The sequence below is a fragment of the Panthera leo genome, chromosome C1 (genome assembly GCF_018350215.1).
Source record: "Panthera leo isolate Ple1 chromosome C1, P.leo_Ple1_pat1.1, whole genome shotgun sequence".
NCBI classification, from domain to species: Eukaryota; Metazoa; Chordata; class Mammalia; order Carnivora; family Felidae; genus Panthera; species Panthera leo.
This window is the reverse complement of record NC_056686.1, coordinates 189659966-189678480: the sequence shown is the minus strand read 5'-3', so window position 1 is coordinate 189678480 and position 18515 is coordinate 189659966. Positions and strand designations below refer to the sequence as shown.

General features: G+C 37.9%; 1 protein-coding gene across 1 annotated transcript in view; it reads right to left on the bottom strand.

The window, feature by feature from the left end:
- PARD3B (par-3 family cell polarity regulator beta) overlaps positions 1 to 18515 on the bottom strand; it is a 1004169-nt gene that overhangs the window by 530029 nt on the left and 455625 nt on the right. Inside the window, exon 4 of the mRNA XM_042949849.1 lies at positions 5288 to 5397. Coding sequence (XP_042805783.1) covers positions 5288 to 5397 — 110 coding nt within the window. The remainder of the gene's footprint in view (positions 1 to 5287; positions 5398 to 18515) is intronic.

Here is an 18515-nt window from a genome sequence, read left to right as displayed (position 1 = left end):
ACCATCTCATCTCTATATACACAGGGCCACTGGAAACACCTCTCCCCAGGGTGTCTTCCTTTTACTTCCGATCTTACTCTTGCTTAGAATTGTGTTGTTACTCGCTGAAGAGTTATTGCTGACCTCTCACTGCAGCAATTCAAAAACCTATCTTGAATTTACATCCTATGTGTTGGATAGGAAAGGTGATAATAACATGAAACAGCCTTAATTATTTAATATTGGGGAGGTGGTAATTCCCACTCCACTTCTTAATCTCTATCATTCATCATATTCTGAGAATTGATGGTTTTCTCACGTGATTTCATCGTAAACCTGCAAACAAGTAGTTCTTGATTATTTTTTTTCCTTTTAAAATTTGGTGATAGTCTCAAAAAAAAAAAAAGAGTGATAGAGTCTTTTTCACGAAACACACATGCATGTGCAATGGGTGAAAGAATAAAACTCCAGAGTTAACAGACCCTCTGAAGCTCATCATGGACTCCCAATTTAATAACCTCAATATTGCCATGTTATTAAAAAAAAATAAAACGTATATATTATGGATACAAACTTTTAAAAGACAGACCAATATTTTCTTAATTTATTTTGGTGATGCAAGACAAGTAACAGTTTTAGAACAAACAAAGTCATTTACTATCCGAGAACAGCCACAACATTATAATTTTCAGGAATCCACTTTTTAATTTACTCGCCCTGCAGGATCATTTTGCTTTAGGGGTTAAATGTGAAACTATAAACAGTCATTAAAACACAAAACAACCATAGTAGTTAACCGGATATTAAGAAAAAAATCACATCTGTTTTAGAGTTCTCTTCCACCCACAAATTCAGGAACATCAATTTCAAGAACCTGGTTTTATGGCATGCCCTTAAGCCAAGAACACCAGGTTACAATCAAGGCAAGAGAGGTAAGATATCCCATACGCAGACTCCCGCTATTACTTCTTGCCTCCAGGATTCTCTTTCTTTAATTCAAAAGCAGTCAGTAGAATTGGATTTTCTATTGCTTTGAAAGATAAACAGTCATTACAATTTGCACATTAATAATTATACTATTCTGATTAACTGATGGGTTTATGAAAAGAGAAAGAAAGAGAACAAGTTTCCATGCTGTTTAGCTGGTGGTACCCTAAGTGACCAATAGTGAGACTTGGTGGCTTTTCACTACACAAAATTTGAGTCTTGCAGAGGATCTGATTTTTCTAATTCAAAAGCTTTTTAAAATGTCACCTTCTCTGAGAGTGCACGTCTTAAATAACCAATTTGTAATAATTTAACCAGTCAGAAAATAAGGGCAACTTTTCCAACTTTTCACAAACATGTATCTCTGGGCATCAAAGAAAGTTCTTCCCGCTATAGTAAGCCTAATGAAGTGCAAGTAAAAATAACAGTCATCAACTGTGGTTTTAAAGGCAATATTTCAACATAATCAAATGTGTCAAATATTCATCCTTACAGCTTTTTAAGCTGTGGGTTATAAGTAAGTTTCATTTCTTGGGAATGATTGAACATAACCCACTTGGGGCTCTGCCATCTGTGAATTACTTACATGTGAACACTCTGGTTAAGAGATGGAAATTTTGATTTTTTTTTCCCTTTGGATACTGAAATGCAATGCAATCGCACAGAGCTTTTTAAGTAATTATTTTTCATGTTAGTTGCACCAAGGCTGTATTATCACATACTCCCCATATTCATCATCACTTATTAAATCATAGGCATCAAGTATGGTACAGCTGAAGTTGTAGAACTATGGAATTTGAGAGATAGGAAAGAATCTGCAGTCTCTAATTCTTCACTCCCTGGGCTCAGGCGCTTGCCACAAACACCCCTCTCTGCAGTGTGCTCTGATGTAAGAGCTGTGGTTGTATTCCCATGGTTTCCTGGAAAGGCTTTCCTCTTATCACTGAGCAAACAATAAAAGTGACTATGGGGCTATATGTAGGATGCCACATAATTTATCATCCATACATGGACACCTCTGAGAGTTAGTGGGGACACTATTAATAATTATGCCAGAACAAGGACTGCTCCAGGCAAACCTAATCATACTGTTACCCCAGAGATGATGTGTGACTCAAAGAACTTCTCCCAAGGGCCTCAAACCATTTCATTAATGCTATATCCAATTTTACTTCTGTCTGGAGCTGCTCTGTCCAATGGAAACAGAATGTGAACCAGAGATCTAGTTTTAAACTTTCTAGTAGCCATGATTTAAAATGAAACAGGTGAAAATAAATTTTGATAATGTATTTAACTCAAACCAATATACCATAATATTATATCAATGTAGTGTTAATATTAAAATTATTAGCAAGATCTTTTATATTCTATTTTTTATATTTCTTAAGTTTATTTTCAGAGAGAGAGAAAGAGAGAGAGAGAGAGAGATAAAGTGGGGGGGGGGGAGAACAAGTGGGGGAGGGGCAGGGAGAGAGGGAGAGAGAACCCCAAGCAGGCTCCACACTGTCAGTGCAGAGTCCAAGATGGGGCTTGATCTCATGAACCATGAGATCATGACCTGACCTGAAATCAAGAGTTAGACACTCAATCGACTGAGCCGCCCAGGTGCCCCACTCTTCTTTATATTTCTTTCTTTGGAACTCATTATACATGTTACAATCAAATTACATTTCTAGTGCTCAATAACCACATGTGGCCAGTGGCTATAATATTGGACAATGCAGGTCTCAACAGTCCATGAGTCAGGATACTCAGAAATAAATGAACGGAATTATAATACATTCACACACATGCCTTTTTCTTCTAGGTAAGAATAGACACACCTAAATGTCTTCCTTTACTAACTTTGCTTGTTCTGCACAGTAGGGCAGTTAACTGTTTCTTGCCTGGGGTGAACTAGACTTTGGAACAGACAAACCTTTACCTGGTAGATCTCTTTTGGAGAACAGAGAGAATGCTCGTATTAGAAAAGGTGGGTAAATTGCTGAGAAATTCTAGAGCTTTTCCCAGACTAATATGCATCTCACATTCCAAAGTCCAACACACATGTACACTGAGAACCCTCCAGGTATTTGACACTAGAAACAGAAAGATAAACAAGGCGTATGTCTGTACCTTGGACTGTGAGGGCTTAACGTTTTCTTGGACATTATTTTACAGTTGAAGAAAGTGAAGGCTGTGTGTGATGCAGCAGTATTCTGTGGCAAGCCAAGGACCAGACTCTATTCTTTGGGTCTCAGGTCTGCACTTCATCAGTCAAAGAGAACACTCAGAAAAGGAAGAGATGTGTTTTCCTTTTTACTGTTGATACATGCAGACTCAGCCACTGCTTGGTAACTTGTATACGGTTAGGGAAAAGGATTTGGGGCACCAGTCTTTCTTCTTGAATTAGGATTTGCATCTTTGCTAGTAATAATAATACTCCCTCACCAAATACCTCAACTTAGAACTCAATGGTATCACAGTTTGGTAAGAATATGGAATCTATCAGAAACATAATAGTCTTCATTTCCTGTAAGAAAGCAATATTAAATATCTTTACTTGGTCTAAACACAGAGCGTAAGTGAAAAAAAAAAACACTGAACAAAATACTGGTGATTTTCTGCATGTGAATGATGGCAACACAATCAGATACACTCTAATTTGGGGGTATACTGACATTGTAAAAATAAGCAGTAAACTGTAACTTTTCTCATTATATAGCTTCCCTTCCTCCAATCCAATATGCTTGGGCTTAACACGGTCTCGATCAATGTGTTAAACACACACACACACACACACACACACACACCACATATTGGTTCTGTTTATACTCACCATTAAGTAGAACACATATACCTGATTTCTATTAAAGTCATGTTCCATTAAATATGTTTCCTTAAAAGTTTGGTGGGGAAAACATTACATCTAAAACATTTTCAGAACACTTGCTTCCTTGTTTACAAAAAGAACTATGCCAAAATACTGCCATAAACTTATTAGTAAATACTCAATGGTTTGGCATAGTGACTCCTACCTCATGTACTGGTTCTTAGCACTCATGGCACTGGTTCTTGATAAAAACATTTTACACCAGACTGGGAGAACCTGGTTAGCTAATTCAGCATCCTTCTGTACCTTGAAAACACTGCTTTTTTTCTTAAGGCACTGTCCACAGTGAGACTTAATATGGAGAAGAGCCTTGCTTTTAGGAAACTTTTTAATATGACTATGTTATTGAAGACCACCTTTTGCAGTAACAGATAGCCATTAACCAAAATCTAAACCCCAGTCTATTTCAAAGAATGGGCCACAGTTACAACTCCTCAAAGTGACTCAGGATTTATCAGAAAGATCCATCAGTACCATATAAAAGGAGGACATTGTCTCTTCAGGAAACGATTCTCCATTTAACCTTTCAGCTGTTAAGCATGTCTTGTTATAAGCACTTCTGGTATATAATTTTATTTTTCTTTAATTTTGAATGCTGAGTTCTAGAAACCCAGTACTGGTACCACATATACATGATATTGGTATCTTGAAACTACATGACCAGCCACCACGGCATGACTTCACAAAGCACTGCATTAACGCTGAAAATATATAAACTATATCCTTGGGTGTTACAAAGCAGGAAGAGGGAAATTCAACAGAGTAGCATGCTGGTTAAGAGTATGACCTTTGGAGCCAAATCACCTGGGTTAAATTCCTGGCTCCTCTACTTACGCGCTGTGACTTTAGATTAATTACTAAACCTTCTTCTGCCTCAATTTCATTATCAGTAAGATGGAGACAAAAAATTGTACACACCATGATGTAGAAGTTTAAATGACTTAGGGTAAAGCACTTAAAAGAGTCCTTGGCACATAATTACTATTTTGTAAATAATAGCTATCACTAGAATTTATATTCTAATGATAGCTCATACTACCTATTACTAACACTATACACACACACACACACACACACACATATATATGTATATATACACATATATACATATATATATGTATATATACACATATATACACATATATATGTATATATATGTGTACACATATATATGTATATATATGTGTACACATATATATGTATACACATATACACATATATACACATATATATACACATATATATATACACATATATATACACATATATATCTATACACATATATATGTATATATATGTGTGTGTATATATATATGTATAGATATATATTTATATATTTCCCATTGAAAGATCTCTAATGATCAACTTCTTAAGACTCCAAAGTCCTAGTTAGTCTATGGGTAAGGCACTTTGATCTTTCATTAGAAATGCAAACTCCAGGATACCTACTAGAGTAACAGGTTTCAGACTCTGGCCACTGGATTGTGAAGCACTCGGCTGGGCATCAGCAGGTGGGCCTGGCGCTGGGTCACTGCTTCTCCTCACCAGCAGTGGAGTGCCTGTAGGACAAAATAAGAGGTGAGAGGTCAACAGAACCCTGGGGAGAAGAGAGTGCATGGTACAATGCAATTTAATTAAAAAGGTTTACAACATGCTTTTATGTAAAAACATTCTATTTCTAAGGATGCTTGTAAATTAATCCATTTAATGATCTTTTGTCATCTATTTATAGACTGACACATGGAAAGAAAATCTTTCAACTCTCATCTTTCCTCACTTGCATTTCAAAACAAGCCATTGTACTTAACCAAAAACTATTAGGCAGTGCAGAAGTTGACCGTGTGCAATCTGAAACAGATCTAGAGAATATATCTGAGTATTAAAAAGAATGATTATCCAGCAGACAAGTGAAGAGATTCACATAGTCAGTGCAATTTGTTATTCAGTAGAGCTAGAAGTATAGTTATCCCTGCCATTTGGTGCTTCCCAAATCTTTTGAATGATGAAATACACTGAAATAAATTATTTGCTGGGGTTATAGCATTAATGTCTATTTAAGTATACAAAGAGATTGGCTCCATTCTCTTCCTTTTCTCCTAAAGTAGATAAAACTGATAAGGAAAATAAGTTACTTCTTCTAAAAATATATCTTGATTTCTTTTTAATTTAATGAAAGCTTCCACTATTAAATATTTGAGCCAGTTATTAAATTCTGTGAAAAGATCATACTATTAGAAAGTTCAAGTGAAATTCAACCTTAACAGAGCTAGCGGCCTAACTAGTCTGCCTGCAATTAGGCCTAAAATAATTTGTTTCATACAAAATTGGCCACTATGGAGGAAACTCTCAAAAAAAAAATCTTTTGTGGTCTAAAAATTGCTCTCATATAAAAATTAACTTTTTATTTGCATGCTTTGGGGAAAAAAGTAGAAAGCAGTAGAAATGCAATTCTCCATTTATCAATATTCTGAAAAAATATTCCCCAAGTCTCTCAAGCTCTGGCTGTTTAAAATAACATTTTTCATATTCCATTTTAGATGGTGTGGTTACAAAAAGTGAATCCATTTTGAAGTTATTTACAAATCTGATTTTTGTATGTGTTCCAACATTTTTATCCTGTGTACAAAATATAGACGCTAACACCTTCCATCTTTGTTCAGGTTCCTTTTATCCTTGCCTTTTTTTTTTTTTAATTAAAAAGCTTTTAATGTTTATTTATTTTGAGAGAGAGAGGGACAGAGTGTAAGTAGGGGAGGGGCATGGAGAGAGGGAGACAGAGAATCTGCAGCAGGATCCAGGCTCTGAGCTTTCATCACAGAGCCCGACGTGGGGCTTGAACTCACAAGCCATGAGATCATGACCTGAGCCGAAGTCAGACGCTCAACTGACCGAACCACCCAGGCACCTCATCCTTGCTGTTTTTTTTTTTTTTAAAACTTCTTTTATAATAAGAAATTAACAAGCTATTTAGAATGAAACACTATCCAAAATGTTTATAAAGTCCAACTTTATGTTCCATTATTTCTTTTTTATTGGTAAACATTTCACTGCATTATTCCCTAATTCCTCCACATCCAACTACAAATTTTTTAAGCAAGTGACACAGCAATAGTTGTACGGGTGGCAACTGTGCTTGAATGAAACATTAAAGGAAAATAAGTGGAAGAGAAAGTATCATAAAATCTCAAGACAATAGAGTTCCAGTCCTGTACCAGTATTTATTTTTCCCGATTCAGCTGATCTGAATTACCATTAACATAAAATGAACAAATCATTCTAAATGTCATATCTTCAGAAGCAACCCATTATCCTTAAAATTAAAAGAGAATGGGGAAAACTCCACGAAACTCCAGTTTGTTTCTAAACATTTAATCCACACCAGGACACTGCATGCCAACAATCTCAGACTGGATTAAAAACAAATCAAAAGCAAGTAAAACCAGCATGGGACACCAAGATCCAAAAATAAGTTGATTTATAGACACAGAAATGGAAATTTTAGTGATTGACAGCTGCACTATTTTTCTAGCTGAGTCATACACATGTATATGAATATATATAGAATGTGTGTGTGTGTGTGTGTGCGTGAGAGAGAGAGAGAGAGAGAGAGAAACAGAGACAGAGAGAGACAGAGAGAGTGTGAGAGAGAGAGAAAGGGAGAGAGGGAGAAAAAGAGAAACAGGACAGCAAGACCTATTATATTTTGGGGTAATAAATATATTTTTCTTAAAGCCACACTAGATAATTTTCATGCAGCTATAAGGCATAGTTGTGACTCTGCTTTCCATCAATGCCTGCTATTTTAATAAGAAAATGTTAAATTATTTAAGACATAATTCTATAACAATATGAATTTGAGTTTGTGCATTCAATCAGTAGGCCATAATATTACATGGTGTCTCCCAGAACAAGATAGTTCAGTGTTGTACCAGCGTACCCACTCTTTGGGACATTAACCAAAAAAACAAAACAAAACAAAACAAAACAAAACAAAAAACCCCAACAAAAACAATAACTAACATGGCTAGATCTTAAATGTACTCTCAACTTATCAGGAGTAAGTTCTTTTGTTCTCTACTTTTTCTGGATCAGATACTTGAATGCCTTCTGGTGAGTCACCTTCTAGTTTTTCTTTGGCTGCCTTAATGTGTTAATACCAAGTATAAATCATTTTGTAAAGGAATTAATACGGAGCATATTTAAATATGAACTGTTACCTCAGAGAGCTTTAAACAACCCTTCCCTTGGCAACTGAAAATTCATTTTAAAACCAATTTTAAAACAAAATTTTAACACAAATTTAATATTTGTTTCTTTTTCATTGCCAAGCCTCATTTGAGGATGACTTCCAAGAACAGACTGAGCCACAACTTAGAGACAAAGACAGACACATCCTAGTATAGAAAAGAAGACGAGTACTTTCAAGTCCTGGAGATGATGTGGGGAGAACCTTGGATAGAAGGCCCACCTTGCAGGCATGGCTACCCGGAATGAAAAGGAGACAACCACATCCAGTTTTATAGAATTTTCTGTGTGAGGGAAAAAGTAAATAAAATGTAACCTCTGCGTCAAAGGAGCTTATAACCTAACAGCGAAGGTCAGACTCTAAGAACTATCATGTGTCTATGCAGTGGAGAAGACCGTGGGTTTTGAAGACAAAAAAACTGGGCTTCACCTTTCCTGGATCTGTGACATTGGGCTGCTTGATGACACAAGCTCATCATTTAAAGCCTGGTGATAAAAACAGATCACAGAATTGATGGGAGGCTGAAAAAAAAGGCAGGCAGGCATGGGACATGGTACTGTGCGGTCTGCAATTTTTAGGCAGGAAATCCCCTTCCTCCCAATAAGAAGGAGATAACAGCACTTGCTATTGTTATGAACAGTGCTATCTGCTCAAAAAATTGAACACCTGAAAGTCAGTTTTCATGAAATTATATGTAAATTAAAATAATAAAACATAATTCTGTGCTGAGCCAGGTATAGACTTACTATAGAAATCAAAGCTTTTAAGAAACAAAACATGATGTTGTGGGAAAGGAGTTCAGAAATGGAAAAAAAAACCAATAACCCATTATTCATTGATAGTTTTTAGTTAACTGATAAAGGACTCTTACTCTTAGATTTTAGAGGCAAAAGCCCTCAGTTCAGCTTAAGAGAACAGCAGTATTTCTTGGATATACCAGTTTAAAAGCCATTGACTGCAAAGCCCAAAAATAAGAAATGTTTTGTACTGTAAAGCATAAAATCTTATACAATTGCATTATGTTTTTCCACATAGTTAAATATTTGAGGCCTCATTACGCATCAGGAGCTCTACATGGAGTGGCCGATATTAAGATGAATAGTCAGGGTGCTTACTTAGGGTTTATTTTTTTTTTTTTTTTTTTTTTTTAAATTTTTTTTAACGTTTTATTTATTTTTGAGACAGAGAGAGACACAGCATGAATGGGGGAGGGGCCGAGAGAGAGGGAGACACAGAATCGGAAGCAGGCTCCAGGCTCTGAGCCGTCAGCTCAGAGCCCGACGCGGGGCTCGAACTCGTGGACCGCGAGATCGTGACCTGAGCCGAAGTCGGATGCTTAACCGACTGAGCCACCCAGGCGCCCCAGGGTTTATTTTTAAAAAGAGGCTGTGAGGACAAAGAACAATTTACACACACGTGCGTATCAGTGCAGTGTTCCAGTGGGGTCACGTGTGGGTTACCGAACCCATACCCATGAGCATGCACACTGTAGACTAGACCAGGCCCCACTTTATTTAGGCAGAGGCACAGAAACTTAACGGAAGTCACAGAGAGCCAAAGAGAAGCAAGTAACCCTCAAAGCAGAAGAGTTCCTGATCAAGTGTGTAGCTCCTGGTGACCCTGTCCTTGAAGATAGGGTCTTGCCACATCAGGAAAGTCTAAAATCCTTTCTGGGGCACTGACCATGCATATCCAGGGCTTTCATTCCACTCAGGCTGAACTTACTCCCACACTCACCGCTCTTGCTTGTAAGAAGATGGCTAGACTCCTCAGGTTCTCCAGGCCTTGAGGCAACCAGCACTGGAGTCAGTTCCTGGGTGTCTGTGAGTGATGGCACGTCTCCTCCCACTGCTCAAGCAGTCACCATTTTAATGACAGTAAAACTAGGATTCAAAGGGGTACAGTTACCTGCCCGATGTCCCCCTATAAATGTAAATAAAGGAGCCCAGAGGAGGACCATCTAATCCATTTTGGGGGGGGGGGGGAAGAGGGCTAAAAGGTGCAGCAACTAGTTAAAAGGATCAAATTGGTACATTAATGAATCATGCAAGATATAAAGGCCAACACAAGTTATCTCCAGAAGTTTCTGTCCCTGTTATAATAACACACAGAGACACACAGAGACACACACACACACACACACACACACACACACAACATCCTCGATGGATTTTTTTCTACACTTAGAGGATGTGTCTGGGATGGAATTGACTTCAATGACAGATAATATGTTATACATAAAATTCTGTCCTGGAGATTTTCAAAGACATCTTAGAAATATAGACAGTTATAGAGACTGAAACCAAAGTCCAGAAGAATCATCCACATGATGCCTCAATGGGCAGAGGAAAAACAAACAAAAAACAAGGACTTTAAACATGAATCCCATTTCAAACATCAGAAAGGCACATGTTCTAAATTGTATGGTGTAGAAATTTATCTAAAAATGGTTAATGAGTCCCCTGAGCAAAACCAAAAGGCTAGCTTGTCATTAATATTGGTGCCATTCATTGTAGGGCAATTGATACCTAGAGCTCTAGGGGGTCCCAGTCCCAGGTAACGTGCCAGCAGGCGTTCTATAAGAAGTTGGTGGCCTTGGGACACCTGGGTGGCTCATTTGGTTAAGCATCCAACTCTTGATTTCAGCTCAAGTCATGATCTTGCAGTTTGTGGGATTGGGCCCCGCGTAGGGCTCCGTGCCAAACATGGAGCCTGCTTAAGATTCCCTCTCTCTCTCTCTCTCTCCCTCTGCCCTCTCCCCATCTCATCCATGCGCTCATAAAAATGAATTGCAAATGGTTAAAATCTTACAAACTTAGGGGCACCTGGGTGGCTCAGTTGGTTAAGCATCCAACTTTGGTTCAAGTCATGATCTCATGTTTCATGGGTTGGAGCCCCAAATCTTAGCTTTAGCCCACTGAGGGTTAGACGGATTTGTTTTTAATACAAGATGTCTTGAAACACATGAGAAACAAGACAATAGATGTTTAGTTGGGCATTCATAAGGATGAGTTCATATTAGAAATCATATTGGCTTCCAGAAGAAGGGAGCAGAGATAAGGATGAGGTAATCAAAAGAGGAAGGATCAGGACAGGTGTATCAGTGACATCACATGTAAAACAATGAGAAAAACAGAATTCTATGTTCTCACAGAATCTTCAGAAAGAAAGGGTATCTAGAATGACAAGTGGTTAACAAAGCCACAGAGGCGAACCCAGAGGGAAGGTCGAGTGGGAGAATGGAGAAAGGAATAGGAGTTTACATGATAAACTGTTATGTTCAGAGAAGGGGTTAAAACCTGGGATTTTTAGAAATTCAATTTTCCTTTGCTCTAAGGGATCACTTCTGTGCTACTGAATTATCAAATCACCAAAACAGACAGTTTAAAGAAAGAAAACATGCTATCTAGCCAACGCTAGTGAACACTGAGGACAACAAGATAAATAGGAAGGGGAAAATGCTATAGAAATATACCTAAATTGGTAAATATTTCACTTTGGTGATAAAAATGAATTGCAAATGGTTAAAAATCTTATAAACTTAAAAAGCGATAAATAGGAAAAGACACATTTTCCCTAGTAATTAATATTAATAGTATATTAATAATATTAATAGTATGCATAAGCCATGTCTTGGTTTCATATAGTACATTTCCTTAATAGAGTTTATACTAGTCAGCACCTAGAAGAATGCCTTTCAATTATCCTGTACTTCAACACTCATTGAATGAATTTGACATTAAGTGAATCATTTTGACGTTAAAATATGGATATGTTCTCCTGAGATATGGTGAAGAGAGACGGGGGTTCAGGAGATCTGTCTTCTAGAGGTGGCTCTGGCATGGCATAACTTCCAGGAAGCTTCTCTACCCCAGAGTCCAACCTCTTTCCCCATCAGCTAAGTAAGCAAGTTGGATCGGCTACACCAAAATCCTGTTGCAGATCTACAAAGAGATAGTTCTATGATTTATATAGCCAATTAGAAAATTGAAGTCAAGAGAAATTAAGCTCTTAAGTCTTTTGGACTTGATTTCTACTCCAGTTTTATTCACTTGACACTTTTCAATTGTGGGGTCACATCTTCTATGTGAGGAGGTGTGTGAAAATAAGGGGAATGACAGCTCTTCAATGCAGGGGGCATTCCTTTCATCTAAAGAGGTCAGCAGAAAGAAAGATTTGGATAGAGAGACACAGGTAAAAGGAAAGGGTTGTGGGGAGGAGGGGCGAGAAGGCAAAAATTAAGCTATGGTCACATGGGCATGTCTGGCAAGACACTTGACCCACTAGCCAAGGCACACAAGTACCCCTTCCGGAGTGCATGATCTCTCTTGCAGATGACAAAACTGCCTTGTCAGTATTTGCTTCCGATTAATCCTGTCAATACTTCAATAAATAAATAAAAAAAAAAAAAGAAAAAAAGATGAGTGAAAATAGTACATCATTTGTAAAGGAGACAACTAGATTTTTTTGTTGTTTTGTAAGGATGTTATGGGTGTTAGATAAGGCTTTTCAACTGATACCTACCAAACTCCATTGTACTGAAATCTGGAGATCCATTAAAAAAATCTGGTAATGATATCAATAGGGGCACAATTTATGGCAAAGGGCCGAGAAGAGACCACTTTCGCTACAGGAGTGCTTGACCAGTTTTGGATTGTGATGAATGTGGCAGCTGTGACATGCTTTCAGACACCATGATGGAAAAACCACATGAGAGAAACCAAGTCAAATTCTAGCAGACTTGTAGCTGTCCAAATATTTTAGTCTTAAATATCACCGCTTCAGGAAAGTAACTCCCAGTATTGCCATAAAAGGGGCAAAGAAGTTCAAGTTGACTAACAGTATCATTTTTCTTTCATTGTGGATTGCAAAAGCCATGCCCATTGTAAACACAAAAGGATAAATGCAAGTAATGCACAGAATAGTCACCAGCTACACCATCGATATGAACAGGCACATACATGATAAAATAACTTTCAGTATTTGCAAAGCTGCTTAAATTGGAGTGCTAGTGGTGTAAAAACAAGTGAGGGGGGGTTTAAACTGACCTTTTTTTGGAAATCATACTTTTCTCTGAAGATGGTTATGCCTTCAACTCAAAGTATATTATTGCTATATTCCTGAAGATACATGCTTTTTCTTATATTACATGTTTCATGTTTTGGACAGTTGATACATATAAATTTAGAATGTTTTATATTGTTTAAAGTACTTCATAGCATCGAAGTACTCATGCTGTTGAAAATCAGTTAATGCCATGTGCTAGACATGCCCGAGGTCCCAAGTGTTATATTAAGAACGATGGCAAGCAATAAAGGGATAAAACTCACTGTATGTGTTTCCCTGATGTGCATGAAAGAAATACAAAAGTGGCCATTTTAGGCTAGAGTCAAATTTAAAATATTAAGAAACAAAACAAAGACAAGCTACAGAGGAGTTCATGTACAAGCAAATGTCCTGATTTTTGAAAGGTGTACACTAAAAAAGCAACAAAACATTAGCAAACACAAATAAATATATCTGAACTAATAAAGCCAAATAAAGGCTCCGAAATATTAGAGGTAGAAGGAAGAAATGTGACCTATGCATATCCCCTCTAATTTCTTGTTGTGGCATTCAGGTACCTCATGGTTTCCCCCAACCTACCCATCTGACTGCATCTTGTACCATATTTTTTGCCATGAGGCACATGCCAAATAGGACCATCTGCCATTGCCTAAAAATGCCCTGCAAACTCAGTGTTCATGCTGATTCTACCCTCTACATTATTATCCTCTAACACTGTAACCAGTTGTAATCCTGTCCAGTCTTTAAGTCTACTTCTACTTTTTTGGAATACCAGACACAGATTTGCTGTGGAGCTAATGAAGTGTAACTTCAGGGTCCTGCACAAGATCCCCGGAGGAGCCTAAGCCACACGATCACAAGATTATAGGATTTTGTAAACTTTACATAAGTAAAATAGTTTAATTGCAATGGGTTAATTCTATCTCTTTCAACTCTAAAGACTCCTCCTGTTGGGTAAACCTAGGTGGCCAAGGGCATTTCTGGGACCCAGATAAGGGGAATATTAGTTGGGGATATATTTTGTTTGAATACAATGGACTATATTTGTATGGTTCACAGACAACATTGTGTATAGTTATTAGCAGTCTTCCTGGTGGGCAACGTATGTAGAATCCTGTTACTCACTGTGATGGTTCACCCAGCATCATGACACTAAGGTAGAGGGTCAGGTGACATATAGAAATAACTTCTTTTTGTACCCGCATCAGAAGGGTATGGGTACTGGAAGATAAACAAGATTTAAAATGCACAAAGCCAGAGTCTAGTCTACAGAAAATTCTTCTACTCATCCGATGTATAAAATTGCATACAATTCAGTATTCATTCACTATTTGGGTAATTCGGTTCTCATGGATACCTTGACCAATGGGAAGTTCTCTCTCATATGGGAAATGCAGCATAGAATTAAAATTCCCATGCTACTGAGATACAAACTTGTAATGGTTTCACAGAAATGTAATGAAGCCCCATGTTTACACATCCCAAATATTACTTAACGAGCATTTTGAATAGCCATGAAACAGCAAAGACTGAACCACTCATTTGTTCAACGTATAAAGAATATTACATATGAGGAGGCTATGAAAGAACATGCAGCCAAGAATTGTGAGGAAAAGAGTTAACAGAGTTATTTTCAGGCATTAATTAATATGTAATCAATTAGCATATCATTAATTTTTTTCATATTTTCTGACATCTCCAGTATATTTGTAAATTGTTGTGATTTTTAATCATTAGTAGACATTTTAATGTTCTGAATTGAACATGGATGTTCCTTTTCTTAAATAGCCATCTCCCCAGATTTTGTACATCGAGAACCCTACAAAATGTTGATCTGCCCTGAACCTTTTTAGGGTATGTCACATCCCACTTTGTCTTATGTGTAGACTTGTATCTTTGTTGTAACCCCTGTATTTACTACTTTAACATCTACTGAATGACTAAAATATACTACGAAGTGTTCTAGGCACTCTGGATATTATCAGCACACAACACACAGAGGTCTTGATTTTATAGAGCCTGTAGATAGTTGGAGGAAGACAGATATAAACAAGTACACAAATAATTATGTGTACTTAAGATGGGGATAAAGCAAGTGTTTAAGCAAGAATGTGTGAAGTGATGGGGAGGGAGTAAGTTGGGGGAACATTACACTGTGAGCTCTTTAATACCAAGCAACTCACCTTAGTCAATCATTTAGCATCCCTAGAAAAGTGGGTAACTGACAGATGTATGTTGAATTGAACTAAGCAGAGTGAGAGGAACAAAGATCAACCTCTAAATTCAGATATCTTTGGAATCTGAAGTGTCCCAGACAAGAGAATTGTGGGGGTGGTGGGGGGGAAGAGGGGTCTATGCCCCTAACATGTAAATAAATTGCTGCTGTCAGGTTTGTTTCCCTTTACTTAACACTTTTTTCTTCATCATCAACATTTATTTTAAAACAAACACTAGTCACTCTGATGTAGCATATGTTATCACCCTTGCAACTTAATGATAAATGAGCATAAAAGTGACATCAACACCAGTGTTAAACAACCGCAGTAGAAGCTTTGAAATATTGACTACGATCTTGTCAATATGAAGGAGTGGTTTATGAAGTTTATGAAGGAGTCCATTGCCCAGTTGATCTTTTAGTTTTCCATAGTTTACAATCTTACATCCTAGATACTTATAAGATTAATCAATATTCATAAGATTTATGGCAACCTGTGTAATAACTAGAAGGATAATACTTGAGTTTGCTTGAAAAGATTCTTTGGAGGAGCTTTTATTTTTTATTTTTTTTAACTTATTTATTTATTTATTTTGAGAGAGAACAACTAGGGAAGGAGCAGAGAGGGGGATAGAGGATTTGAAGCAGGCTCTGTGCTGACAGCAGAGAGTCTGATTTGGGGCTCGAACTCATGGACCATGAGATTGTGACCTGAGATGAAGTCAGACGCTTAACCGACTGAGACACCCAGGCACTCCATTTGTTTTTCTTTTTTAATTTTTTTAAGGTTTTATTCATTATTGAGAGACAGAGAGACACAGGGCATGAGCAGGGGAGGGGCCGAGAGATGGAGAGACACAGAATCTAAAGCAGGCTCCAGGCTCTGAGCTGTCAGCACAGAGCCTGACGTGGGGCTTGAACTCACAAACCGTGAGATCATGACCTGAGCAGAAGTCAGATGCTTAACCGACTGAGCCACCCAGGCGCCCCTAGGCACCCCTTTTGGAAGAGCTTTTAAATAGAATTCTGAAATGCCTAAGAAATACAAGTTAATAAACTGGTATAAAATGATTAAGATGTGGAGCACCTGGGTCGGTTGGGTGTCTGACTTCAGCTCAGGTCATGATCTCACGGTCTGTGAGTTCGAGCCCCGCGTCAGGCTCTGTGCTGACGGCTCAGAGCCTGGACCCTGCTTCAGATTCTGTCTCCCTCTCTCTCTCTGCCCCTCCCCTGCTCATGCTCTGTCTCTCTCTGTCTCAAAAATAAATAAAAACATTAACGTGATTAAGGTGCTTAGACTAGGCAGATGGATACATGGTTTTAGAGACTAAAGATGAACTTCCATGCATGGATACTGATAAGATTTGTTCAGCCAGAAAATAGGCATGACCCACGCAAATGGATGAGCAAGTGGTTGAGGAGCGAAGGAATCTGGTTTAGACGAATATCACTAGAAAGTCTTAAAATGGGGGACTTTTAACCTAATTCAAATAGCAGTGGGTCTTCCAAGAAGAGACGATCCAAAGCACTGTTTTCAAATATTGAGAAATAGGTTTAAATACATTCTTGAAAGACATTTGCAGATTCATACATGAAAAATGTTCACTAAAAGAATAAGTGAAGATATCCCGTTTTTTGTTTTGTTTTGGTTTTTTTTTTCTGGCAAATTTCCTTATAAAAGCCAGAAAGTGAATCTTAATATGTATCCAGTGGAATGGTTCGGACTTGGGGGGATCGTCTGAATCAGCATGGAACACATTTGGGATGGTTCATTAGGGCAGTGATGTTGGTCTATACCAAGTGTTTATGGAACTTTTCTTTTGTCCTAAATTTTAGGCCACAGCTCCCACTGAGTTAATCTGAAAGACTACTTCACTAGCTCCTTGCAAGATGAGAAAGGGAGCATTCAGCAATGCCTTTAGGCCATTCAGCTGCAGTTGCAAACAATTACTGGCAACATCAAAGTACTAAATTCAAATCACCAAGTGCTTCATGATAGATGAGAAACATCCACAAGTCAATTTAAGGCATCCTGGGCACAAATCTATATGATTTATCAGCTGCATTTGAAACCTTTGATCATTACATTTTATTGGATCAATCAAAGTCCCTGGCAGGACTGGAAGAAGTGGTGCATTTTGGAGCCACCTTTATCTCTTAGGAACACTCAAAAGATGGTTTTAGGCCAATGCCTGTGTGCCCCAAATGTTGTCTTTTGAGGCAGCAAAGGAACCTAATGCCTCTCAGGCCCTTACTTCTGATATGGAAGATATAGTTTCTATGTAATATCACTTAATTGCTAAACAAGAGTCAATCAACTAACGTTCAATCCAGAAAACACAGAAGCCAGGCTTTCCTGGCAAGAAACACGTCTAATGAAAGTGCCAAAGGAAAATCTGATGGCCCTGTCCGGCGTGGAGACTTTTCCAACATTCATAACTGGTGCTTGAGACCTCATTTGCTGACCCATAGCTTACTCTTAGAACCTAGGGGTCGGCTCTGACCTCAGGCACCTTTTACCTTGTGCATCCAGTAGTCAGGGGTCATATTATCTCCATGATGTGGAAATGGCCCCGGCTGCCCAGGCCTTTGTGACCTCACGTTAGATAACTGCAATCTAATCCACTTGAAAGTACCCTGAAAGACCACCCAGGTGCTTCATATGGCTGTTGTCTTGCTATTAAATAGGTCCATTACACAAGCTGGAGCACATTACACCAGCAGACTAATTCACCCGCCAGCATAGCAAGGCAATGATCCACGGATCATTATTGACTTTTCTGTGTAACTCCTGGCATCAAATTCGATGTGCATCAAAATCCAAAGGCCACAGGTACAAAACTAGATTGTGTTTCTATGATTCTTCAGAAGAGGCAAACAGCTCTTGCTAACAGCATTCAAGCTCTAACTTTCAAAGGCAAGTTTTAGACATAAAGAGCCTGCTAATGCTAAGGGTGAAGGATATAGAGTTTGGTTTGAATTTAAAATAATTTCCACATATAGATTTTTGAGAGTCAGAGGAATGACTGGGTTTCAATCAATTTAAATAAAATAAGCCAAAGATTAGAAATCCATGACTATTTTAAGGGACACAAAAAAGTAAGTTTATAGAACTATTTTCCCCACAGGTCCTGGGAATAAACCAAATT